The sequence below is a fragment of the Athene cunicularia genome, assembly GCF_003259725.1.
Source record: "Athene cunicularia isolate RWA chromosome 6 unlocalized genomic scaffold, athCun1 chr6_part2, whole genome shotgun sequence".
In the NCBI taxonomy this organism is placed as follows: Eukaryota; Metazoa; Chordata; class Aves; order Strigiformes; family Strigidae; genus Athene; species Athene cunicularia.
This window is the reverse complement of record NW_020799106.1, coordinates 5,625,929-5,653,292: the sequence shown is the minus strand read 5'-3', so window position 1 is coordinate 5,653,292 and position 27,364 is coordinate 5,625,929. Positions and strand designations below refer to the sequence as shown.

General features: G+C 38.7%; 1 protein-coding gene across 1 annotated transcript in view; it reads left to right on the top strand.

The window, feature by feature from the left end:
• Positions 1-26,633, top strand: part of CTNNA3 (catenin alpha 3) — a 471,555-nt gene extending 444,922 nt beyond the window's left edge. The window contains exons 16-18 of the mRNA XM_026851990.1: positions 3,550-3,655; positions 11,186-11,320; positions 24,998-26,633. Coding sequence (XP_026707791.1) covers positions 3,550-3,655; positions 11,186-11,320; positions 24,998-25,285 — 529 coding nt within the window. The 3' untranslated portion in view covers positions 25,286-26,633. The remainder of the gene's footprint in view (positions 1-3,549; positions 3,656-11,185; positions 11,321-24,997) is intronic.
• Positions 26,634-27,364: the final 731 nt, after the last annotated feature.

Sequence of the window (27,364 nt, the reverse complement as noted above, 5' to 3'; positions counted from 1 at the left end):
AAAAAAAAAAAAAAAAAAAATCCAGACAGTGAGATGGATAGCTCAGGGAAACAGCCTCCCAAGCAAAGGTTTTTTTCATACTTCAAACTTGCCAGACAAAATGCAAGTAAATATAAACCTGGTAGAAAGCTGTCTCATGGCTGGGGAAAACATCCTAGATGATTTAATAGAGTTTTTGTGTCTCTAACATCTGGATTCAGGGAGTTAATCTGAGCTAGTGGCATTCTGAATCTGCAGATCTGGTGCTAAATCAGGAAAACTGGGAATTCACAAAATGCACAGCTGCACCAATAACGTTAGAAGGCAACATGCATTGAAACATGGTCATTCACGAAACATGAAACTTCTTAAATTTAAAATAAGAAAATTGTCAGACTGGAAGAGACCTCAGAAGGGGACTTAAATCCTCCCATCGTTCTTAACAGATGGCTGTCCGGTCTCATCCAGTGGTGGAGGTGCCTCAACCTCCTGGCTGCTCTGTTCCAGTTCCTCATGATCCCAGCCCCTCACCTGAATCTTGTTTTCCAGAATGTAAGTAAGCTCAGTTCCACCGCCCCTCTCCACTATGGCCACAACACTCATTTGAAGACTGCTACCAGAGGATCCTACAGGCTCATGCTTCCTCCTTTGCCCCACTCCTAACTTTCAAACTTCTATATCAAAGAAGGGTTTCATCTCTTTCAGTCTTTCCTTATTGGTCACGTTTATGACATGTCTAACCATGCTATCTGCACAGTCTCTAATCGTGTCAAAACTTTCTTCACAGAAACCCACGCAGAAATCCAGCTGCAGTCTTAAAAAACTGAGAGAGCAAAAGACAAATTTTGGTTTGGATATCCATCTACTGGTGTACCCTGGTGTGGCATTTGCTATTATTGTCATAACAGCACTACCTCGTGGACTCTTGTTAAGACTGACTCACTGTAATAACCCCTGTAGTAGTTTTTTAAAACTACTATACAGACTGCATCTCTCTCTTCTTATGGAGTTGATTATTTGTGCCCAAATTTAGAGTTTGCGGTTGTCCCCATAGAAGTTTCATTCTTTTCTCTTTTCCTGTTTGTTTCTTCCATTTGGCTGGTGATTCAGCAGATTTGGTGTACTCTCCCAAGTATTCTTTTTAAAAGTATTTAGTGGGTAGAATTGCCAAACTTCATAAATTGGGACTAATGGCTCATTATGGCATACCCCAAGGCAATTAAACCTGTACTTTATGTAAAAGGGTCTGGATTTTACGTGAAGGTATAAAAGGAGCATGGATAGTTCTTGGTTGTGTAGAAAAGGAGCCCTCTTTGTATGTGTGACTTCACATGCTGATTTTTCAACACTTTAGTATAAGCTTAAGGCTTTCTTAAACACCGTTTCTAAGCCTTTATTTCAAGACTTAGCTGTGATGGTACAATCATAAGCATTCTGCCCCACATTCATTAGGAAATGTAGTAGAGAAGAACTTGAACCGTTGGTGCAATTAGGTGGCAAGTGGAGCAGAAGTCTTGTCAGTCCTCATTGCTGAGTGTTCCTCTAATGACTCTCACGGTGGCCGTATCTGTGGTGGAAATACTTTCCTTTCATTTGTTTGAAATACCTTTCTTGGGTAGAACTGCCTCAGTCTCATTAGTCAGATCCTTTGAGGGACTTGCACAGGTACAAGAAAATTGCTAGTTTAATTGAACAACTTCACCTTCAAAATACATGGCTAGCGTATCTTCAGATGTCAGAAAAGCTGCTGGCTGGTACTCACAAGAATTACCCAAGCAGAAATTGCTTACACTGTTATGCCACCTCTCCTTTCCCCGCTTCTTTAATCCTGGGTTCTGTTTACCTTTTGTTTTGTTTGACTGGTAGACTGGGTTGTGACTTTCCAGGAGGGTATTGTGCTGCTCATGGTTTGTAAAGGACCCAAAGGACTTGCTATGCTCAGCTGACATACCTATGGCCTTTGGAACTTGCCACAGTGCAAATAACAACAAAAACCGAATCAGTGGACTGAATTGGTGGGAAGGTTCAGTCTGCAGTCATAAGAGTTCAGTTATGCAGTTAAATTCAATTGTGATTAAGAAGGGAAAATATCAGGAAAGGCAAATGAAGACCACACTGAAGTTCGAAGTACTTAATCCTGGATGCGTGGGATTGCATTTGTAAATTCATTCCCCACATACACTATTTTTCTATAAACTGATCAATTTGCTAAATAAGATTTCCAGAGCAAGAAGATACCTTCCTGTAGAAAAGTAACATGTAAAGTACCTGATTCTAGGTTGTTCCAAATGTGGGCTTCAAAAGTTGAAAATAATGAACTGTAATTTGTATGTGCTCTTTTTTTCCACAAGGATTAAGAAATAGTTCTTTGCTAAGTGATATAATTAATCAAGGAAAGAAGAGATTAAACAGCTGCCACATTGTGTTGTCATCAGTGCCTTTTTACTGAATTAATTGGTTTTACAGATATGTATGATAATTTTTTTAGACTAATTTTTTTTTTTTTTTTTTTTACTGGAATGGTTTGCTTGCTTTACACATGAAATCATACTGACTTCAAGGAAAAGGGTCGTCTTGTGCAAACAAAGAAGTATACTAACTTTTTTCATGTCATCTACTTCCTTTGTCCATTACAGGACTTGTAAATTGATATGAGGCCTTCAGGAATTAAATGTTAAGTATAAAACTAAAATTATTCTGTCAAAGATGTTGAAATGCAAAGTTGAATTTATCAGGGTTGCTCACTTTATACATGTGTGAGGTATAATTGTTGATTTTAGTTTAGCTAAAGCATTTCAGCATTGGAGAAGCTGAGAATGTGAAGATAATGGTTATCAATATTGCCTGCCTTAAGTATTCACATTTTACTTCTTAGGTTCTATGAAAATTGTCATATAATTAAAGTTTTTTGGGTCTGGGGGAGGGCATGGTACAAAAAAGAGATTGGCTTCTTGACAAACTCTTCGCAAGAACTTCACAGTTTTTGTAAACTGAAAATTCTTCTTTGAATAATTTATGAAATTATTTTGAAAGTACTTTCAGATATGGCATATCTGTATTTTGAGTGGCATTCATTAGTTTTAATTGCAGCCCTGTTCATATATTTCCATTCATGTTTGTGTACACCAATTAAATTTAAAAAAAACCAACTATTTTTCTGACCAGATATCCATAATGAGTCTCTGAACACATCACTGTGATGGACTTTCTTTGAACATCCTAGAAAATTCCTGGAAGGAAAAGGAACATAAACTTCATATAACCACGCAAAAAGCAAATGGCATAATTAGTCTCTTAAAATCTGTATCCTCCCAATTTGGCATAGGATGTGCTTCCAGTATGTAAAAACTGTGTGACATCTTTCTGGTACTTCTGCATCCAGATGATGCAAAGCAATACAAATTTGTGGGACATGAAAACAAACAGTAGTGGGGAATGTGCATTTAATTAATGCTGTTTCTGTATGGATTATTTGTTTTATTAAAAGGAGTTCTTCCGTGACTAATTTGCATGGATATGATTTATTCTCATTTTTGAATAACGTAGTAGGGTTCTTTGTTTCATTTGAAGGGGTAGAGGACCACTGAAGAACACATCTGATGTAATTAATGCGGCAAAAATGATTTCAGAGTCAGGATCGAGGATGGATGTCCTAGCACGGCTGATTGCCAATCAGGTAGGTTATTTATGCAGTAAGGCATTCAACTTTGTCACAGATTAATCCATTCACAGACCTCCAACACCTAAGAAGGTCACTTAAAAAGTTTTTGTGACATTTTTAGACTTACATCTCTGACTTTCCTTTTCTTCTCAGTTTTTGAGGTGATGAACACACAGATCCTCTCTTAATTGTATGTGTGGATTCTCTTCATGCACATCAATGTGTCTATTTATATACACTTGCACGCATATATAACAGATGTATATGTACATATATTTATGTACATATGTGTTTGTGAACTCCTTTAAGCTACAAATGCAACATTTTAGACATATAGTATCTATGAATATATATATATGTGTGTGTATATATAAATATACCTATTTATAGCTTCTTTAAGATATGAACACAACATTTTAGCTGTATAGTACAGTCCATTCTTGACTTCCTTGGGTAAATTACACAGACACAGCTTGAGTTGTTTCAGGTGAGTCAGTTTAGATGTGGGAACACAGGACTGTTGTATTGGCATAGAGTTCTGCTGAGCAGGCTTTGTTTTGGAGAGGTGCTAGGTCTCAGCACCAGACTTAGTAAGGTTACTGACTCTTCTTCTGTGTCTTTGAAACTATTTGTTTTCCACCCTAATCTTTCTCTTTATATAGTTACAGAATCTGTGCTTTTGCTGTAGCCAGGTTATCTTTCTTCCATCCCAGCCCCCCAACACTCTTTGATTCTTTCACATCAAAATGGTTTTCCATGTAAATACTTTTCGGGATAGTCAGTTTTGGCCTCTGCATACCTGCAGTCTTGAGGTGATTTTTTAGCATTTAAAAGAAATACCTATCATGCTCAAATGCAAAGTGCTAGAGCTATAAGGTCTACTTTATTTCCATTGAATTTTTAAAACATCAGGTAGCTCAAAAAGCCCCGTCAAAATACCCAAACCAGGAGCTCTGAAAATTGATAAGCATGCTCGTTTTCCTGGCTAAGACAACTGCGTAGCAATTTAGTAAAGGAATACACCAAGCAACCCATCACATGCAGCCCTCCTTACTCAGTGTAGTGAAATGTTGCTGTGCAAGTATCACATCTAAAGCATTTACATTCCTAGTCTTTGTGCCTGCCTTTTCAGGGTAGCACGGTATAGTCGCTGTCTTCCACACCCTCACATACTGTCTCTCTTCCCCTCACTTCCGATTTTCATATATTACACTTGCTTTTCTAATAACTACAAAGCAGCAACAACCTGTTAGTGTTTTCTGTCATGTTTCTCTGAATTCCAGATAACAAGACAAAGCCTTTCTGCTTTTGATCTACACAGTTGTGATCTGATTTGTGGAAGAACTAGGTAAAATGTCTTGAGTCCCCATTTCTGATCTTGACAGATGCTTTTCCAGCACATTTCACCTTTCAAGAGCATTGGAGAATGGCTCCTTTCAAGATTTTATCAATCACAAATTAAAATTCGAAACCATCACTGATCTACTGCAGAAAATGATGATATCAAAGCCAAAGATGAGTAAGGGTCATAATCTCTTGCTCTTTACAGAACAGGGATCCAGTCTTGCTGAAATATTTTTTTTCTAAAATTTTCCTTTTTGTGTATTATTACAGTGACTCCAAACTAGAAACATCAACAAATCAGCGTGAGGAAAAATTAGTTATGAATCATTAGTGCTAATAATCCGTGTGTACCCTCAGAGCTGCTGGCAAATGTGACATCATTCAAGTTATTGTTACCCTTTTACCGAATTTACTCAAACTATTTCCATTTGTCCTAGCTCAGAGCTTGTACTCAGTTGAAACCCTTGAACCAGCCAACCCCTAGTATTTATTCCCTGTGGCATCTTGTATGCATCTGAAATACACTAGTTAGTTATAGGTGTTGCATTTTAGATGTAATTTCACATTATAAGCACTAAAAGCAAATAAGCATATACAATTTAAAAAAAAATTTAAAAATTATGAACTGAAGCAGCCTTTCCAGTAACTCTGCGGTGAACACAACTATAACCATTGCTAGACATGTGTCAAACAGTAAAAAAGAGAATCTTGTCTTTATTCCTCCTACGACAAAAGTGCTTAATATGATCCTCTTGTTCCTCAATGGCTAAAATGTTTTAACTTCTGTAACCTCTCCTGCCCATGCTGAGTCATCCTTTAACTTTTTTTTTTTTTTTTTTTTTTTTTTTTAATCTCCAAGATATTTTTTTTAAGACCAGTAATTCCTTTTCTCAGCTGTTATTTTGCCAAATTTCCTATGCCCTGCTCTCTTGGGGTCCTAAAATAAACTTTACATTCCTCTGGGCTACCTAATAGATGTTCTTTGAATTGGGTCCAAACTGAAGGAACCCTTCAAGAATTTGGTGCCCAGACTGAAACACGAATTCTGCTGACGTTTTATGAGTGCCTTTCTCAGCAGCATTAATACTTTTTAGTGGAATACTTCACCTGTTTGTTGCCTTTTAGTAACATCTAAATTAATGTGGAATTTTTATTCTACGTAAAAATGGATTTGTAAGATTTGCTTTGAAATGGAAAATAGATAACTCTACATTGTACCAGTTGTCAAGTAACTGGTGTGAGATATAGGTCCTTGCGTTCTTCCTACACATACTTTTCTTGACCCTTTTTCACCACTTGCTATTGAGCTTAGGCTACCCTATAACTATTTGTTACTACTTCTAATAATGTTATTTAATTAGGCCACATCCTTTTGCTGTTCACAGTAGTCCCATGACACAGCTATTACTCTGCCTTTGCAGGTTACAGGGCCACAGTAATGTATGACAGCATTTTCAGTATTCAAAGCTACATGCAAGGAAGAAAAGCAAAAACCTCCCTGTTTCCTCCATCTAGCTTCAGACCTGAGCAAGAGCCCAAAAGAAGCAATCAATGCATGATGAAGAATTGTTGTCATATCTCTGACCTTTTCATGTTCATAAAACATTTTCAAAGGAATGATTTTGTTCATACTCCATGCAATTTCAGAGAATCAAAATTCAGAATGGGGGAATTACATCATTCATACAGTTTTTCTGTTAGGAAGAAGAAGAAAAAAAAAAAAAAACAACACCAAAACCACCAACCCACCCTGGGACAGAGCATGGCACAATTCAGATGTATTTCAGTTCATATTCACAGCACTTTTAAGATGACTCAGAGTTAACAATGGTGAAAATAATCACAGTTCAGCATCAACATGAACCTAGGCAAATTGATCGCAGGTACATTGACAACAGATTTAGTTTCAAATAAGATTGTTTCAAATTCATTGTCAAATTTGTGACCTGAAAGCCCTAAGGCAATTAGTACATCCTGGTTTTAATGGAATGTGCTGTTCATTAAGATCTTTACTAAAAGCCTCCTCAGTATTCCAGTTTTTTGCACCAGGAGGTGCTGGTCCATTACGATCCCAGTACGACAGGCACTCAGACTCTCTGAGGTGTCATCTAGAATGCTGTTTGTCAGAGCTAACGCTGTAAGGAAAGAATAGCACAGATAATCTTACATCCCTTTCAGTGGTGTAACGTTGAACGGGCCTCTGATCTGCACACAGCGTGCTGGCAGACCCCGTCCCTAGCAGAGGTTCCCCAATTTTGGTAATTTGAGCTATGACAGGATCCTCCTACAAAGAAACAACTCTATTAATCATTTCCACTGTCAAACATGATGTTCACGACAACTTGTTTTTGCAGTCCTGAATAAAAGCAAGGGCACGCAGGCGCCCTAGTCACCAGTACCAAGTGGGAGCTGCCCACAAGCTCCTCTGCTGCCGTTAGCCAGGTGTGTGCTGAGGCCAAGGGATGTGTGAACCACAGCACAGCCCGGGCCTGGCCCTGCCCAGGTCAGCTGCCGGCTGGGTCACTCACTCCTCAGTGCACAGGGGCCTCTCGGCCAGGAGCAACACATTGATGCAACAGAACATTAACTACTTTGAAACTCTGGAAGTATAGGGATCAGTATGAAACATCTATTTCTGTAGAACCAGGTGGTGTCCTGACTTAGAAGTTGATTTCATGTACTTTAGAAAAGCTTTCTGGAAAGTAAAATTTACAAAGCATCCTTTAAAATGATTAGCTGATAAATACGATGCAAGCAAATGTGCCAAAAAAAGATCTTATGATTACAGGATCACCTTACCTAAAAGCTTACAGTTAACAAATAGTCGCAATAAATTATACATTTATATTTATAATAGTGTCTGTGTGTGTGTGTGTGATTATATGCAGCATTAAGCACCATGACAGATTCAGATTCTAGAGAAAAGCTACTGGCTTCATTAGCAAAAGGATGAAATCAAAAGCAACAACAGTTTTGTTTACAGTCAGAATTTCCTGCAGAATTGTCTTGATCTTTTGGGCAACTGCTGTGCCAGTGGCTTTTTCATTTGGATTGTGAATGATGGTTTCACTGTATCTTTGATCAGTACGTAATTTATCAAATTGCTCGATAATATTTCTATGACTAAAACACCACTATATCTGTTGGCTGTAAGTCAGTTCTGACCCCATTCTTAGGGAAAGACCATGTTAACACCCCACTACCTTCATTATGCATGACAAAGACCCTCTCATAATTTGCCAGGATTTCCACCTAAGAATGTGAGGCATTAAATTGGTAACTATCAGTTGCCTGTAGGATGATTAAACTCAGAATTTATTATTGTCGCCCTGTAGCAGCCTAGTGTTTGGTTCCACCAGTGAGCAAGTGTTGCTTGTACCAGATGCTTCTGAGCCATATGTAGAGGATTCCTTAAGGAATATTCTCCCTACAGAGTACATTTCTCTCTAACGTCTGTTTATGGTTGATTGGGATATCCTGTAAAGCACGAGGCTTTCACTTTTTTGTCGTACTTCATCCTGCTTATAGTTGGAATGTTATCTTTACCCCTGTAAATACCACCTCTTTGCATTGTATTGGTCCCTGCCTCGACCGTATCATCTTGTAAAGTTTTATGGGTAAAGTACATAAAAATGAGCACATTTGGTCAGACTGTAGGTTCATTTAGGCCAATATCATGTTGCTGGCAATAATTAATAGTGAATATATACGGATCTCATGAGATAATGGCATGTGTTTCATGATACTCCCACCATATGGTCTCCCAAGCTCATTCAGCCCCTCCAGAATTTACTTAATCAAGCATACTTTTTATACACTTGATACATTAAATAGTCCTTGGTATTTTTTCATTAATTTCTCCAGTGACTTTTTTTAGCTCCTGGAACCTTTTATAACCATTCTGCAACAAAGATATCTGCAACTTAACAACACAGTGTTAAGGACCATCTCCTTTTGTTTTGAATTCATGCTAGTTACTTTTGATGACCTCTTGGTTTTGTATTGGAGGAAAGATACCTGTCTTCATAAAGATCTTTTATGTCCTTTTCCTGTTCTCTTGTATATCTTGTATATGGGTAAGGGAGGGGAAATATGTGCCGTATGTAGGAAAGCTGTCAGTATCCCACAGAACTGTACAGTAACATAATTGCATCTCAGATTTTTTTTCCCTAATACTGCCTAGCATTTGCTTTTTTTGAATGCTATTGAGCACTGAACCAGTATTTTCACAGATCTGTTTTAGCCTCAAGGTCTTGTTCTGGCATGGCAATTTCCCAGTCTTTGATGCGTATCATATTTAGCATTCCTAAAATGTTACACATTTCTTCTCTAATGGTATATAAGGAAGATAGTAAATGTGACGGGCCTGTCAATATTGTTCCATAAAAGAGTGCCATATAATAAAGTTAAATTATTCTTGTCCCTGAACTTCTGTAATTGACACTGACAATATTTGAAGCAGATGAGACACTATATAAGCACCCTATCTGCCCATTTATTGAGTTTTTCCAGTGGGAAAAAAAAAAAATCACAGTGTATTTAAAGAAAAAAATAATGGAGGATCAAGCATCTCCTTCCAGGAAATACACCCTGTCTTGATATAATTACTTCTGGGCTTAAAGGGATTACAGCTGTATTTGACTGGAAGAACAAATTTTTATTAATTAAAATTAAATAAAGAATGACTATTCCAGTTTTCTAAACAGTCACTGAGATACCAGTATTTAAATACTGATTTGTTCAGTTCTTAAAGCAGTGTTGAGTAAGGAAGAAGCAAAGAGATATTTTAGTATATTTTTCTGTAATACACTAACTGTTTGGAAACATCACACGTAAAAGAGAGAGGATGTCAAGAACATCTTCGATTTTTCTTCTAAACTGTGCCAAAGTAGAGAAAATATTTTAGTAACGGGTCTAGCAGAACATGAGGTAGGGACTGACATTTAATTCATATTAATTAATTTAAAATTGTTCAGTCTCATCTTCCTTATCTGTTGTTATCTTTTTATTCTTGTTATCTTTTCCTAAATCTAAAACATGAATTGGTTTGCTTAACTGAACATATTGCACAGTCATGAAGAGTAGAATTGTCACACCCCCATTTTAAACAAGTGTAGAGTTTCTCCGTCAAAGCCAGTAGTTTAGGTAAAGTATTTCGTGAATTGAATAGAATTGGTGACTTTTCTGATTTCTGGCAGGTTCTGGATTTAAATCTATTGACCATCATTTCATAAGACCAAAAGTTTAAATATCTACATGAAACCATAAATGATTGTTGCCACTGCAGATGGTGGGAACACATCTTTTCTTTTTTTAATATACAAAGCTGAACACAATTTCCTATCAAAAGAAAGTGACTATATTTATAATGTAACTAAAGCACACAAACTAAAAACACATCTCTGGAAAACCGTGGGGATCTATTTCTTATTTATCATGCTCACTGTTTACAGCTGTGGTAGTACAATAGGGACTCACCATTCACCTTAAGATCCCTTTATTCTGCCAGAGTAATGAAAAGCAGCTTTAGAACAAATGCATGCCAGGCTTGGTACTCACAGAGCAATTATTTCCCCTCAAAGTACTTCAAGTATTTTGGGAGTTCACAGAAGTGAGAGTAGAAAGATGCTTATTTTTATAATAAAAACCAACTGTGTTGTTTAAAATATTGAAATCAGGGAGTTTTCTGTAAGACATTCTTATTTTCTGTTCCCACTGATACAGAAGATCTGTGATGGAGTAAACTGAGGATAGAACACACACACACACAAAAAAAAGCATAACCTCATATAATGTTAATATTGTTCTGCATTTAGGTCTACATGTGCCCACATAAGCATCACTGTTAATGTAGGTATCTTCTTAAAACCAAATCGTAACCTCTTAGGAATCGAAGGGAAAGTAGTTACTCCATATATTCAAGAATTTGTTTAGAAATATTGCTATGGCAGGCGCAGTAGTGTTAAATAAAAAGTGAATGTGGGGAAGTTCAGGATTATTATGAGCTTCTCCAATTATTTTGTTAAAAAGCTTCACAAGAGGAGCGAACTACACAACCTGACACCGCTGCAGTGAAAAGCAAACTATACTCGTGTACAATTTGAATACTCCTCAGTGAAATATTAACCTGATGTCTGAGACAAAATTACGAATCAGCAAGTGCTGAAATGCTTCATTAATTGTTCTTTTCTTAATCTTCAGTGTCCAGACCAATCGTGCAAACAGGATTTGTTGGCTTATCTAGAACAGATCAAGCTGTACTCCCATCAACTGAAAATCTGCAGTCAAGTTAAAGCAGAAATCCAGAATCTGGGTGGAGAGCTCATCATGTCTGCCGTAAGTAGAAAAATGGTATAAATTACTCTGTTCATCAAAGTAAATCTTAAATTTGATCTGTGCTTTCCTGTGCTTGTTCCAGTGTAGTTCTGAATCTCTTAGTTTATTCCCCACTGGTTTTATACGCTCACTTAAACAGAGAATTTAAGACAGTGAAGCATAATACTCATGGCTTAAAAGGAATCAGTAATCATTTGTGTTTGGTTGTGGTTATTTTTTTTTTTTCATTTAAATCCTCAAAACTTATTATTCTTCACTGTTATCCTGGATTAATATGGTTTTAAAAACTGTAACCCATTGTAAGACAGTGGTTCATTTACTTACATATATGGGGTATGCGGGTAGTTGTGTCTGTACACAAAAAGAAATCCCCAGAGGTGTACTTCCAGTTCAGAAAGAAATGGTGACTGACATTGTACATCTCTACAGAAATAAAGAAAACTGAGAGCAAGGTGACTTGATTCTTGAGTAGATTTTTTGATTTTTGCATTAATATAACAGTCATTAGCTTCATTACAGCTAAGTATCATTAGCCATGGAAAATATATTTTTTGTGGTTTTATGGAACTTTTATGCACTTGTTCTCAGCACAGATCTGACCACAGGCATTCACAGAATGCCTTCATCTTCACACATGCCTTGATTATTAGTGTTATTACCTGTAGCATATGGGATTATGATTTCAAGACATAAAATCTGCTAAATGGTACAAAAAAACAGGTAGCAAAAGCTTCCCACCCCACATTCTTACAATTTAAATACTTTTCTCTTTCTGATAACCTCTCATTCATATAGACTGGAATATATGTATCGCTAACACTATTGGTACATTTTATGTGGTTTAATCAGAAATGCAGCCTCTATTGCTGACGTGAGATTTGAAACACTGATTTTTGTAGGATTTTTTCAACCGTATTTAAACCTCTAGAACCTACAGAGAAGTAATTTTGAATTGAATATTTACTTTCTCAAGCAAACACTTGTTTTCACTTGGATTGTAAATTAATCGTTTACCTTCCTAGCTGTTTCTTTTTACAAGCATTTCCATGAGCAGTGTGTGTTAATAAAGCCAAATGTCATTGTTTCGTGCCCTTTGTGCATGTTCTCTTGCTATCAGTGCTCTCAACTCTCCCGTGCTGTCTTTAACCTACCTCCAGTGGTCCCACGGAACAGAAATCCACGTACCCCTCTGTGCTTGGAGGCCTCGTTTTAGTACTTCATACTCCCACTCACCTGCACATAAACTGTTCACATCTTTCTTAGAGTATTAGTGCTTTTTACCCAAACTTCTGTGCTCCTAACATGCTCCCCCTGATCATGACAGACAGATAGATAGGTCAAACCTTGAATCTGCCATAATCCTCCCTGAGGTCCACTACAGCAGTCCAACAGGAGACAGTGGGAAGTACTCGATCCTGGTGCAAAAATTTTAATTCTAAAAATGAAACCCCAAATTTAACTTCATAATCCCAGAGGGATGACCATAGAACTTAATCCTGTTTCAAGGAAGGAGGATGAGGACATATAATGTGTGAATCCAGAAGCTCCACTTCAGGAAAGCAATTACATATTCAAATAAATGCTTGACTCAGTCCCAGTTCAATAAACACACTAAGCAGGTACTTAGCTTGGAGCCAGTGGAAATTAAGAACATGATTAGAGTCCTGGACAATTCTGGAAGTGTTTTGTGGAGTCAAACTGAGATGCTGTAAATTCTGGTTGATACTCTGTTAAAGCAATCTTGGAAAATGCTCCAACAGCAGTTGTATTTTTTTATTTTTAAATATAAGTATTATGGTTAGGCCTATAAAAGAGAGAAAAACTGCCAGCTAATGCTCCAAGGGATCTATGCTCTCAACCAAACCCTTTTAAAGCCGGTGGAGACATACCTGGTTGGTATCAGTGGTTACAAAAAAACGTTTATAAAAAAAAGTCTCACTGGTCTAAATGTCTGTTATTGGGAAGGGGAGGGCATTCATGACGGACTGTGTTCATCTGTGTCTTTTCAATTAAAATTGTGATTATATGAAAATGCAACCTAACCGAAATGGCTTTCCTATAAGGCTTGTCCTAATCTATATGTAAATAAACTATTTGTGTTTGACTCACTTCAATTTTAAGAGAATATGGGAGTTAAAAATATGTTGAATGGACAAAGTGATAAGCAGAGAGGGAGAGAAATTCAGCACTGATACAAAAGGGCTGATTGTTGAATTGCTTTTTTTAAAAGCTGGAGCAAATTCTGGCTTTGGAAGTCCATGTGGGGGCTTAAGAATTTGGTCATGTAGGTTACCTGGCCTTGGAAAAAGTTACAAAGTTCTGTGTAAGAAAGCACAGAGGTTCTCTCTCTCTCCCCCTGCCCTCGCCCTCCATGTACACACACCATAGATCTGGGAACATAATAGGGAAAAAAATATAGAAAATATGTGGATAGAACATCTGTGCCCTGATTATGTGAAGCATCTGCTCAGACAGCTGAATTTCACTCATAAACCAAAAGGTTTTCTTTATGGTTTATGCAACAGTACTAAAACTTCAGATTTTGTTCACATAAAATCAATAGCAAAGTTATTTTTCCAAGGAGTCAGAACTGTAGTTGGAATAGGATTATATTCTTCCCAGTCTTGATATTGTCTCATTTATCCATTCGTGCTAATAAAGAATGAGATTCAGAAAAAAAGACATAGGGCATGATTAAGAAACAATAGAGGGGATTGCAGATAGTAAAGATCTGTTACAGGAACAAGTCTATTAGAAATGACGTTAGGAAATAAACATATTTCTGTTGTTTGCTTTCACTGTTTCCCCATGATTTCTCTCTTCTGTACCCGTGTACATGTATCCTCAAGATAGAACTACCTGATTCTTGGTCACCCCTCAGCCGTCTGTTGTTGGCTCTTACAGTTCCCTTTTGTCATCTCCTCTCTCCCTCATGACTGTGATAGGTGATGCAAACTGAAGAGCTGAGGAGGAAAGCTCCTCTCCTGTGAGAGATTGCAGATTTCCACATTCAGATATTAGTATCAGCTTCCACACTGGCAAGTCAACTTTGCTGTAAAAAGCGAAACTGATTGAGCAAAAGCTGGTGGCAGACCACAATTCAACACATGAAAGTGCTGTTGTATGGATGTAAGGTGGCATTTATATCTACCCCACACTTCCCTTCCTCCAATAACAGCTGTGCACAAGGATCTTGGATTTAAATGAGCCTCATGGAATTTTTTTCCTCACAGGATGAGTCATGGTTCATGTACAAATATCCTCAGTTGAAGCCTAAAGACCAAGTCAAAGGAAAGAATAGAGGGATGAGGAGCAGAGGATGTAGACTTACTCTATCACATATTTGTAGATCTGTAAAAGAAAGAACTGGCTTCTCGAAATAGAGCTAAATCACAACATCTGTCTTACCAGTATCATCTTCTGGATGAAGCTATGGAGGAGAAAGTAAAACAGACATAAAATGGCATTACAGATTAACCTTATACACTACCATACAACAGTGGTCAGCAGTGCCAGGGGATAAGGGCACCAGTATCTCTGTGAACAGGAAAATGGATTCTCATCTACAGAAGCACTGTACCTAAGGAGGAACTGCTGACTGCCATCCTAGTTCACTTTAAGACTTATCCCATGACAGCAAAGAGCATTATGCCTATGAAGAAGTATGTTGTAATTCGGAAACACAGGTCACAGTCAGTCAGTGCACATCACAATATCTTCTTCAGCTGGTTTTCATCTGTGTCCCCTGTGTCCTTGTCCTTTTCTTCCCTGTAACACTCTTCTGACAACCTCCCCTGCGACATTCCTTACTAAAATTAATACCCCTGCCGTATCACTAGTGTAGGTTAAACAAGCCAGTTTGCTTGGGGCAGTTGGAATGCTTCGGGGCGAATCCAGCTGATAGTCCTCCCAACTACTCTCCTCAATTAGTAGCTTTCTGACTTCAGGCCATCTAATCTTGTACTCTCTGACTGCATTTATGTGGACACCTGCCTTTCTGACTGCCCTCCCCTTGAGCTCCAGCACCTTCATTCCAGCCAGTGGCTCGGTGATGCTCAGAGCTCCAGTTATGGTGGTTATAAAAAGGTCATAGACAGAAAAAAGAGAGGAAGAGATGTGTGAATTATTTATTACCTTCTAATTCTTTATTCACTGCAGTTTTGTTTTTTTCATTCATTAAAATTTCCTTAATCAGTATTTAGTCTTTCATGCTCCCATAAAATACTTAACTTTTTTAATAATGCAGCGAGCGTTGCCAATTTGTAAGCTGCACAAGCAAAAATGGTGAGGACTCAGTAACTCTTCACTACGTGTGATTAAACAGGAAATGGACAATTCTTTCTATTAATTAGAATAAATTTGTGCCTCTTCAGGCACAAAATAATGGTGTAACATTTGCAGTATGCAGATTGATAGTAATTGCATTCATTTATGTAGATAATCTGATAATGTATTTACAAGTACTGCACTATGATAGGCTTACATGTTGACAGCTCACTTTTTTCCCCAATAATTGCTTTAAATAAAGAGAATTATAGCACCAGGCAGAAAATTAACATATTTTATATGTGAGCATCACACTCTCTGACTTGGGCCAGGCAATTCTGTTTTGTGCTATTTACAGTCATCATCTTGTATTTCATTTTATATTGTATTTGGCATGGGACATCATGCTTTTTGGCCTTAAAAAGAAAATAGAAATCTGGAAGAGACAGTTCCCAGTTACAGTATCACAGAATTTGATAAATGGCATAGAAAAGATCTCTCGGGTTAGCCAGCCCTACCTGTGCACTGAAGGTTGTTTCACTCTATTTTTCCTGCAGATGTTTCATTTGATTTATCTTTTGACACTTCCTGTTGGTATCTAAAGAACCAGACTTAAACAGTGATATAAGTCCGCTTTTCTGCCAAATGTAGGTGCTTTAATACTTCTAACTTCACGCTTGAAGGCTGGATTTAAATGACTAGTTCTCTTAACTGAGTTACCACTGAGTTCCCATGCCAGATGAATTAAAAGTTGCAAGCACAAGTCTGCTACGAAGAGGTTTCAGCTTTGAAGGCTGCATTCCATAGGTAAAAACACACGGAGTCACAGCTGTAAACTAGCATGTAGAGCAATACCAGGTAGGGTACCTGTAGCTGCCACCAGAGCTTTGGCTGACACGGTCCCATCCTTGCAGAGCCATGCCCCGGGAGAGCTGCGCCTCAGCCAACGCGTGAGTGCCGTGGCAGCTGCTCAACGCCTTCGTTACAGTTGGAGCTTTTCGGTTTCTGCTAGAGAGGAGCCAGGCAGCAAGAGCTGGAGTTCTGCTGATCTCTTTAAGAGCTGCTCCTTTGGCAGGGGAGGGGATGGGGAGCAGGGCATTTCAGTTCCTTCTTGGGTTTCTGTTTGGGTTTGCTTTTTCCTCCGGAAAGAGAAGCCCAGATGGGCAGAATGGCTTCCTAGCTGCAGGTCCCGTAAGACTGAAGAATGGGAACAAAGGGCCAAGCAGCAAGCTGGCAATCATGTTGAAATATTGGCTGCTCTAACAGCCCACTTGATTTATTATAGGAAGACAGTTTGTTCCACCGACTTCAGTACCACTGTCCTGCTTTTCCTGCTGTGCAGCCTTCATGACAACATTTTTCTTTTGCCTCGCTCTAAGTCCATAGCTGCTGTTCTGACATCGCCGATGCCTGTGTGTGCCAGAGGCACACCTACTGCTCCTTGTTCAGCCGGTTTGTTTCTCCGGGCTGATATTTCTCCATGTCATTGGGAACTTGGCAGTGCAGTTGCTTACACTATACATAAAATTACTTCTTACATTGGTATCTGATTCCGAAAATACTAAACTACTAATTTTCTAAAAGCGAACATTAACCCCTAAGAGCTGGTATATTATTTTAGCATATTCTTTTACTGAGAGTTGATAGAAATGTTTCACTGGGTTTGGTGTGGGGGTTTTTGGTTTTTGGTTTTTTGTTTTTTTTTTTGGTTTGGTTTGGTTTGGTTTGGTTTGGTTTTTTTTATGTGAAAGTACTACACAAGTTACTACTTTTGCCTAGTCCATGCTGGCAGGTGTGTGTCTGTAGAACTCCTGGCCTTCAGAAACAAAGCAAGGGGTATGTTCTTTCCTGTTACAGACAGCTCAGTTGCTATTGCTGTCTAAACTGCATCTACTGAGAAGAACTAATTTAAAGCAGCAAGAAGTATAACTGGTAATGTAGACTACAAGACAGTTAACTTTTCCTAATAATAATGACTTTGCTAATGAGCAAGATCTGTGATGTATTTTATACTTCTCAGCCTCAGTGCATGTAAAAGATTATTGCAGCAAGCGCTCCATTTCTTCACAAACTAAAGCAACTGATGGAAACAGCAAGGAAATATATTAAACCATTATTCTCTTTTTCTCAAGGACACGTTTTTTTAAAAAATAGTTTTCTTTTTTTAAAATCTTGCGAGTGAAGGCAGCAGTACTTGAGAGGGACTGAGCTAACCGCCTGTCTAAGCATATGTTCCATTATGATGTTTAAAGGGAAACAATTTTACAGTACTTATGTAAGTTGTTTATCATTTAACTTGGACACAGGGCCTGGTCTAATTATAGGACTCAATTTCAGTTCTTTGAATCCTACATAGCCTCAAGGAGATTTTCATTAGATTCAATTTCCCCACCTGAAAAATGGGTAAAATGCAGAACAAACCCCAAATACCCTTGAGGTGTATCTTGTAATTACTAGACAGCCAGATGAAGAGAGATAACCCCAAAAATAGACACATTTTTAGGAAAACTCAGCTTATTGAATATAAACACCTCCAGATTACCCACCCAAATGGTGAGGCAGATTTCCCGAAGCCAGTTCCACACATCAGGATGAAATCTCTCATCCCAAAGGGAGAGCATGGCAAAGCAAAACGCTGAGGGAACAGATTCCGGTAGTGGGGGGAAAAAAAAAAAAAAAAAAAAAAGAATCACAATGGCAAGTCTCCCTTTGGCTTATTTTATATGTAACATGTACTAGGATTGAATCCATGACAGGTTTTATCTATCATCTGGCAGTTATATGAAGAAACATGGTAGTTACTGAAGTGCTTCCAGTTCTTGAACTTTTTCCTGTGCTTTCTTGAACATCATCTTCTGATGTCACTCTTACACTAAGATCTCCATTTTCATTAAAATTAAATTATCGCTGTTCTGGGTGGAGGAAAAACTGTGGAAATGTAAACATCCTCGCCTCAGAAAACAAGGCAAGTAATTAGTGTTAAAATCCTGGCCCAGGAAATCTTCAGTGTCTTCAACAGTCAGGATTTCACTCTTAATAATTTACCTGTTTGGAGTGTTCTGCTACTCTTAATCTTACGGGATTCAATTGCTTTATTTTATATAGCACCCTTAGTGAAGGAACCATAAAATAATTCACAACAGCAAATTGTTATACATAGTAAAAAAGTGGGAAGAAAAGAAAAAGCATGATGTAATAAATACTCCTTACACCTTAAATGCATCACTACTCAGAAGCTCACTAGTCTTCATAGAAATAGAGAATTCATGTCGTTTTCATAAATAGTTGTCAAAGAAATAAAAATTCTGTCTTAATCTCTCAGTAAGAAAGAAAGAAAATTTGCTCCTAGGAATGTATTTAAAGCTAGTGGTTCAATTAAGATAAATTTTTAATAACTGACCTTGTTTCCAAAAGAATTCTGAGTTCAGACTTCAAACACTGATTAAAGAACTGTGTATTTGATATGCAATTCTTAGTTTTCACCTGTATGACAGATGAAAGTCTGGTTGAACTGTAAATAGGACTTGGAAGACTGCAAACAGCCAATTGATAAATCCACACCCAAACTAAAACCAGTTCCCTGCAAAAAAAAAATGCTCACATCAGAGCAGCTGAGTACCACCCCTGAGGTTCCAGCAGACTGGCACATTACATATCGAGAAACATTTTGTGAGTATTGTTCTGCATAGTCTCTTACAGCTTTATTCCAGAGGACAATTGTCTTCCACTTCTTTATGTCAAAGAGACAGTGTCTGCAAATCTATGCAAAGAACGTGAGCAGGAGACTGACTGATTGACATTCTGTAAGAATAAGGAAATTCTATATTTGTTTAACTGCGACAGCAACAGCTCGTACTGACACATGACAAGGCTCTCAGTACACTGAACAAGTACACTGAACACAAGTTTCTTAGTACACTGAACAGAAAGTACTTTGACAAAGTTTCTTTAAATTCTAAGTCATGATTCTCTTAATCATTCTGAACATTAAATAAAAATAACTGACCATATCAGTTATTATATTGTTAAACTTCCTATAGTAATGTACAGCGACTACTGCCAAGACATGAAATTATTTTACGTAACTGTAAAAAATAGAATGCGTGTAAAGAAATTGAAAATAAAGTTTCAAAACGCAGTTTTTCCTGAACTCCCTTTTGTTCCACTTGGTTATTCAATGGAGAGTTTGCTTACTTGCACCCAGGACTCATGACAGAAGAGGAATGCTGAGATGAGATTTCAGCATGAGTGCTGCCAGTCTGGTTCTTGGTGGCAGTGGGGTTTGGGTGACTGGTTCTTCTTTTAAAAAGTGCTATCTTCAGGTCTGTATCCATCGTCTCTGTTTAATCACAAAGGTAAATTACAGTGGTTATAGAATCATTCTCTATTCCTTTTGCAGAGTACTAACACTCACAGGACAAATGACGTATTTAAATGAGGAAAAGATATGGCAAGGGATGCTGTTCCTAAATCCTTTAATGAATTAATGTCTTGCCTGACACGGTCAGACCTGTGAAGTGTGGAGGATGGAGCTGCTGTCTCCATGGAAAAGTGTGGAAAGTGAAAAACTGGGAGTCACGCAAAAATAAAACAGCTTTTGGTTTGGGGTCGGTTCATTTGTTTTGCTAGCGAATCTTTATGTACCATTCGCTACACATTGAAGAGTTTGCAGCTACATCTTTCTAAATGAAACGAACTTAACTGATCAATGAGTACTTTATCAATCTTTCATTTATGCCAAGTTTCATTTCATCAGTTTTCCTAGATACGTTACGAGACCTTGAAGAGCTTACTGATTATCGGAGGTAAAAGCATCCAAGTGAAGACTGTCCTTGAGTACATTAGATTTATAGAAGAACAATAGATTTACACCAAACTCTGTAATGCTACTGGCATTGAAGTATAAGCCAGCTGCTCACTAGAGACAAAAAACCCAAAAAAACATAACATGTATGGCCTGATTCTTACCATCTGTAGTCCAAGGACACCTTCTAAAAGCTTCTCCAAAATTTTGAATGCAATTAAGAAATAACTTCCCCCGCATATCCACATTTTCTGGTCAGACATAAGAGTAGTGTAAGAAAACTCAGGGAGAACGTGGACACTAAGACACGGCAGTAACATGGATAGTCTAAAGATCAGCATTAAGTAAGTCTCCCTATATTTCATTGCCTATGCAGAGATGCCAAGAGCAAAGTGAAATTAAAGGCAATTGCTGCCTGTCCTGACAGACACCACCTCTTTTTTTTTTTTTTTTTTTTTTTTTTTTGTTTTAGGTAGCTGTTTCTTCAAGCCTGTTTGTATCTCAGGGCATCTTTTGTAGAACTGAAATAATATGGCAGAGGTTCCGTACCTGTGGCATGGCAAGGGGGCAGTGGAATTCAGCCACTTCAGTACAGGTGTGCAGTTGGTTTTGTAATCCAGTCTTCAGATTTTTAGCATTTAAAATCCTGGAGTTGATAGGTGCCCACTCCCCAGAGCCCCTGTGAAACTGTGAGGCTAGCATGCCACATACTGGTTTGTAATTACAACCTCATCAAATATAGAGACCCATGACATTTATTTATTATTTCTTTATAGCATATACTTATGATTATAGTTTAAGAACACTAGCCCATCTTGCTGCCCAGCCTGCCGCCTCCTAGCGTGGCTTTTGAAAAAGTGGAAGGATTACAGTCACTGAAAAACGTCAGGACAAAACCCGCCCCTTAAGCCCATGCGCCTTCTGCCACAGAACCAAAATGATCTTTTCTTTTGCCCCCTCTTGCACACAGCAGCTTCCTAGTGGTGTTCCTATACAGCCAATGCTAGAAAAGTGAGTGTGTATGATGCCACCAATATTGACCACTGGAGGGGGGAAAAAAAAAATAATTATTATTCAAAGCTCTTAAGACTCTGTCAGGATCATGGCGTTGTCAGCTGTTCTAGAAAACAACAGATAATTAAAATTGTGTCTGTGTGCAAGTGTGTGTCTCTAATTAATCCTCCAGTAAGCATGAAAGAAAAAAGTTTGTATGAAACTTTGCCTCTCGCTCTCCTTCTCATTTCTTCTAACTAAATAATATATATTGTGACAGTGAGAATTCAGCAGTTTGAAATTCAGACAGCATGTCTGTTCATCTGCCAGTGAGCTAATGCTACAACACTAGTCAGCTTCTAGAAAAAGTGATATGCTGGAGGCTGAAGACATACCGAGTCCTCTGAGCAGAATGCCTTACTGACAGCCGGGAAGTTTAGAAAAATCTTTGGTTTAAAAGCGGCATTTGAAATAAGCTTTAGGCTTGGAGGTCACCGTGCGCTTTAAACGTCATGTTAAATCGTATCACAAAACCTCTGCTGTCCGGGTAAATCTGGTAGAGCGGCAAGGCAGCCTGCTTTCCTCAAGTTTATAAATCGCAGGCCCCACGTACACCTACCATGTTATGTTCAAATGCTACCGTGCAAAGATTACATGATGATTATAAACTGGAAATCCTTTTCTAAAAAAGCTCAAATGCTGCAGCAAGGAATGAACTTCAGAGGCCAGCTGGTAAATTTTACGCCTTTTCCTGGCATACAGAGATAATTTCAGTTTGCCATCATACATACGTGTGCATTCCCTCAGGCTTCTATTTCAACTTTCGGATTGTGGGGAGGGGATTAGTAAATTTTTTTTGGCGCTTCCAGAGAGAAGCAGTAAACATGGTATCAACTGCAAGGTTTTTCTGCCAGGTCAGAGGTGTTTCCGAAATACAACTAAAAATCCAGCCCCTTGGCCACATTTTTTATTGCCTTATTTGCATTTGTGTGTGTGTGTGTGTGTGTATAAAGTGTTAATCGACATGCAGCCAGATGGTAACACACGCCTCTCCCCTGGTCAATTCATCTGACCCGGCAAAGGGGAGGAGACCTTGAACCTTTCCTAGCAGCTCAGTTTGCAAATCTGTGTATTGCAAAGGTCGATGCGGTTAGGCTGGATGACAAAGTGCAAGATTGTTCTCCCACGGAAACCGATGGTCTTTGTTTGGAGAACTGACTTCATTGCTTTTACAGGTGACAAATGTTTCAGCTAAGAGGATGTTTAGAAGTTGAAATGGAGGCTTTCCAGTCGTATAGCGTAATCCTACTATTTTTACATCCAAACCATAGTGGGCTTCCTCAGTGTTCGCACGCATGCAAGTGAGAAGTACTCCTGAACAATGGGCTTGGTGTATGTACTGTGTGTTCTCACACGCTGACATTCTCTGTGTGCACACACACGTGCATGCACACACATATGCTCTACAAAGTTGACTTCTAGCAAGTAGACCATCTCGCATTTTAAATGTATATGTTGTCCTAAACCCAATACTGTTCTCATCCTGGCACACTGATGTAAATTTGGCTTTTAACACTCCACTGCTCTGGGGAGGATACCATAAAATAGCAGGTGGCCCAGGTAAAAATAATTAATGTAAATAATATTTTTCATTAAAATTATTTCTAAATAATAACTCTCAGTATAAAATACTGCTAATAAAATAAATAATAAATATGTAAATGAGGGCTTTCCTAAAGGTATTCAGACTCGAGATTCCTTTCCAAATTGGAGTTGTGAGCCTTGTAATTAAATAGGAGTGTAGTGACTTTTTTCAGGATAAAAAGCTACTCATTTAGGTCACTGAGACGATTTATGCCCTATATTTGTCCCTAACAGTTCTTCAGTGCACTATGACAACAGCAAAGGTAGCTTAAGTTGAAGTGGGAAGACAACCTTTATCTCAAGCAGATAAATCTAAAAGAAATTTAATGGTACAAAAAGCATTGTGCTCAAAATGAAATACAGCATCATTCCGCTGTTAGCTGACCCTGTCAAAAAAAAATTTTCCCATATGACCAAAAATAAAATCATAAAGATGTCACTGAAAATGGTATAATTTTTTCCTGTTTGAGTGCACTGGATGTGCAGTGATACTTTCTGAAGTGCCCCGGGTGACATACAATGCCTGATGTCAAACACAGCTCCAGCAAATGTACGCACAGCAGCTCTCTGCTCTTGGATTTTAAGACCACGAGACGTGGAAGGACACCCCCATACACACATATTCACTCACACACACACGCACTATCAGTTCCTCCCCTTTTATGTGCTTGTTTTTCCAGTTACTTCTGAAAGGATGAACCCAAGCCTTATCAGTCTGTGTTTTGAGAACAGAAACAAGAACAAGGTTTTTATTTGTTTTCTCATTTTCAAGGGCTGAAGTAATACTGATGGCCAATCACAGGCATTGGGATTTTTTGCCAATGTTTGCCTTTTGGCAAATACTTGTGCTTGTTCTTCCAAGATCATAGCTCTCCCCATCAGAGTAGTAACTCTGCCTACAGCCTGCTTGGAACCTCCTGAAGCACGTTGGACCGGATCTGTACCTAGAGTTTGAGATTAAGATTCACTAGGAGGGGGCGGTTAGCACAGAATAAAATGCCACTACTCAACCACACATCACAGGATCATATTTGCCATTTGCACAGCGCCTCCAGCTAGGCTACAAAGTCACCGGGGCTGAGGAGGTGGCTGAGACAGCACAGTGCTCCCAGCACGTTCTGCTTTCAGCCCGTAGGTGCTGTGCAGCCCTTGGCTGGCCATGGGAGCCGTGCCATCGGTGCTTGGGTTACACTAGAGAGCCGTGTGGCACAGCCAACTTGCTCACTAAAGCTGTTGGTTTTGTTCCAGTTAGTAAATTTTCAGTTGGAATTAAACGCACTATTTCCTGTTTCCATGAGTAAGGAACGGAAAATGCCTTTGCAAATGCCACTGCAAGGCTTGTATGCCTATGTCGTGTGCTGTTGAAGATGGTAGTAGGTGATAAGGATTAGCTTGTTCCACGTTCTGCCTCTATGGTTGGCGCTCCTTAGACAGTTTGAGAGGCCACGCAGTCACTGTAATTTGTGTGCTATCCCACTTTTAATTACCCTTTAAAATCTTGGCTGCTGAGACAAGGTTCAGCAGCTCTGACAAAGCCAGCCACCTCCCAGTATCCCAGCATCATCGCTCAGGAGCATGAAAACGTGACAGGAGCAGCTGAAGTCTTTGCCTGGTGCTGGTACAAAGGAAGTAACAGGTCACATTTTCCTAACTCCTTTTTGAGTTGGTTTCATTATCCAGCAGTACTAATTGCAATGAGACCCTGCAGACAAGCATCATGAATTCATGTTAAAAAAAAAAAAAAAAAGATAACAACAAACATTATCAACATAAGCATTTCTATTCCACCAGCATAAATTTCTGTATATCAGTTTAAGTCTGAGCAGTGGAACATGAATATAATGATCAAACACACCAAGGGAAAACAAAGAAATCAGGGTTTAGTATGGTAGCCTACTTTTTATTCCTGAGCATATTGTGATTAAAGGCAGACTGGCTTCCTAGGCTAATGTTTCTGTTTCTTATTACAGTTGGATAGCGTCACTTCACTAATTCAGGCTGCCAAAAATTTAATGAATGCTGTGGTGCAGACAGTGAAGATGTCCTATATTGCATCCACAAAGATTATCAAGATTCAGAGTCCTACTGGCCCACGACATCCTGTTGTGATGTGGAGGATGAAGGCTCCAGAGAAGAAGCCCCTAATTAAAAGAGAGAAGCCAGAAGAAATCTATGCAGCTGTCAGAAAAGGTTCTGCAAAGAAGAGAATCCATCCTGTTCAAGTCATGAGTGAATTTAGAGGCAGAGAAATAGTCTAATATTCTGCAACTTGTCGTGTTCCTATCTTGAATTTCTGATGATTTTTCATCTTTTCCCCACTTAATAATTATATACGTTAATGTTTTGCTTTTCCCTAAACCTGTAAGATAACACTTGTTTAAATTATTTGAAAATGCTGTTGGATTAATTAGAAGCACACGGTTGAAAAAACAAGAACAAACATTCTTTTCCAGTGACAAACTATCATGTCTTTATACTGGCAGGTTTTCAGCAGAGCACGTTGAGTGATAGTTCGGGGGCCTGTGCTGTGGGTGGAAAGGTGGATGCAACTCTCCAGCCTGTCCCAAGTCACTCGACTTAGGCGTTCCTTCACCAGGGATGAATGTGGCTGACACTAAACTGCATCTATTCTATTACGTACAGCTTTCTAAACATTGTGCTATTGGGGCACATCCCTTATCAGCACCATGACACCGGGATCAGATCAGCTGGCCTGCTTGCATCTAGAGTGAAAGATCTAAAGATCTCCCTTCGTCCAAGACCCAGCCTTGGAAATTTAAGTCTGAAAATATCTGATGAAACACAAAAAAGTGTTATAACAACATGGATGTAATAATATAATAATAAAAAAAGCACTGACTGCAACCTAGCAGTAATAATAACAACTCTTTAAAAGGCCTTTTGAAACATTAACATTAATCTGTGTTCTGCTTCCTGCTACTTTCTGTGAGCCCTAATAAATCTGCTTGACTTACATTTGGAAGTTCAGATAAATCAGATGATATTAACAATAATCTTTTCTGATCACTGCACAAAAGAACAAATACGAAATAAATCATTATTCTGAGCTCTGTGTGTGAAATACACACAAACATATCTTGCATCTTAGGAATGATGAGATTTTTGCAAGGTAACTCTAGTGATTTAAATTACTTTTCTTATGACAGTAGAGTCCTTAATGCAGGACTGTGCTGGTGAGCAACTTGCTAAATGGCTGCACTATATCTCAAAGTATGTGATGAAGATAAGTGCTGTTTGTTTCTGATCACCATTAGGCTTCTGTAAGATACTTAGAGATAGAAAATTTTTCTGTTGTCTGCTTGAATCCAAAATCCATGGCCTGGACTGATTTTTTTAAGAATCTAACCTGTCTTCCCTGCCATGTCACTTAAGTTTTTCCAGTCTTCTTACTCAAGATGTCTTTGCTTGGCAATTAAAGAGCTCCTTTGTTTTGTTTGTATCTGCTAAGGTGAAAGGGCTCCCTCAACTGCCAGAGCATCACGGTGTGTCACTGACTGCCGTTACGAGGCAGCTCCAGACTATGGGCTGCCTCTCCATGTCATTTATTACCATGTTTTGCACAGCAGAGCACCTACTTAGCACAATGTGGACTATTCCACCTTCCCTAACTTTACTATCTGTTAAATGAAACGAAAGGAGAAGTTTGGAAGAAAAATTACTTCTTTCCAAGTCGAATTCCCTCCAGCATGTTTGCATCAAGATCTTAACAACGTGTCTACGTCTTCGCTAGTCCTTTTAGGGCTACAGAGGGGGGAGCAGCTGACACTCAAGCAGAGCAGGCAGAGGTAGTATAGGTCAGGTCATACAACCTACTTCCAGTGGGTCTGCTGGCAGGCTAAGCAGAGCTGAGGTAAAGATCCTCTGTGGTATGGCGATCAGGAGAGCGTACGTTATCGTCACCCCTTAAAGCCAAAGTCTCCATGTAGTATTTCAGGTTCTGGCCTACCTCCTCAGACTACCCCCCCCCCCCCCCCAGGTAAGTTGTCATCACCTTGTTTTGGGGAGGTCTTACTCTCTTAATAAATCCTTATGTCTCCGGGTTACACCGTTGATATAACTCACCTTGTCATCAAATGTTTGTAACTGGTATCTTGTTATCACGTTATTAATAAAAAGCATGGACACCACTGAGAAGACGTCTTTTTGTGTTGTGGGATTATTATTTTCTTTTAAATGTGTCTCCCGATTGGTCTCCAACAGTAGTGAACACCCAGAACAAAAGCCCTGCCAGGTTTGCTTATAGAAATGCCAGCCTTCCAGCACATTAAGTGTACTCAGTCGGGTTTAAATGAGAGTTCTTCTAGCATTAGTATCAC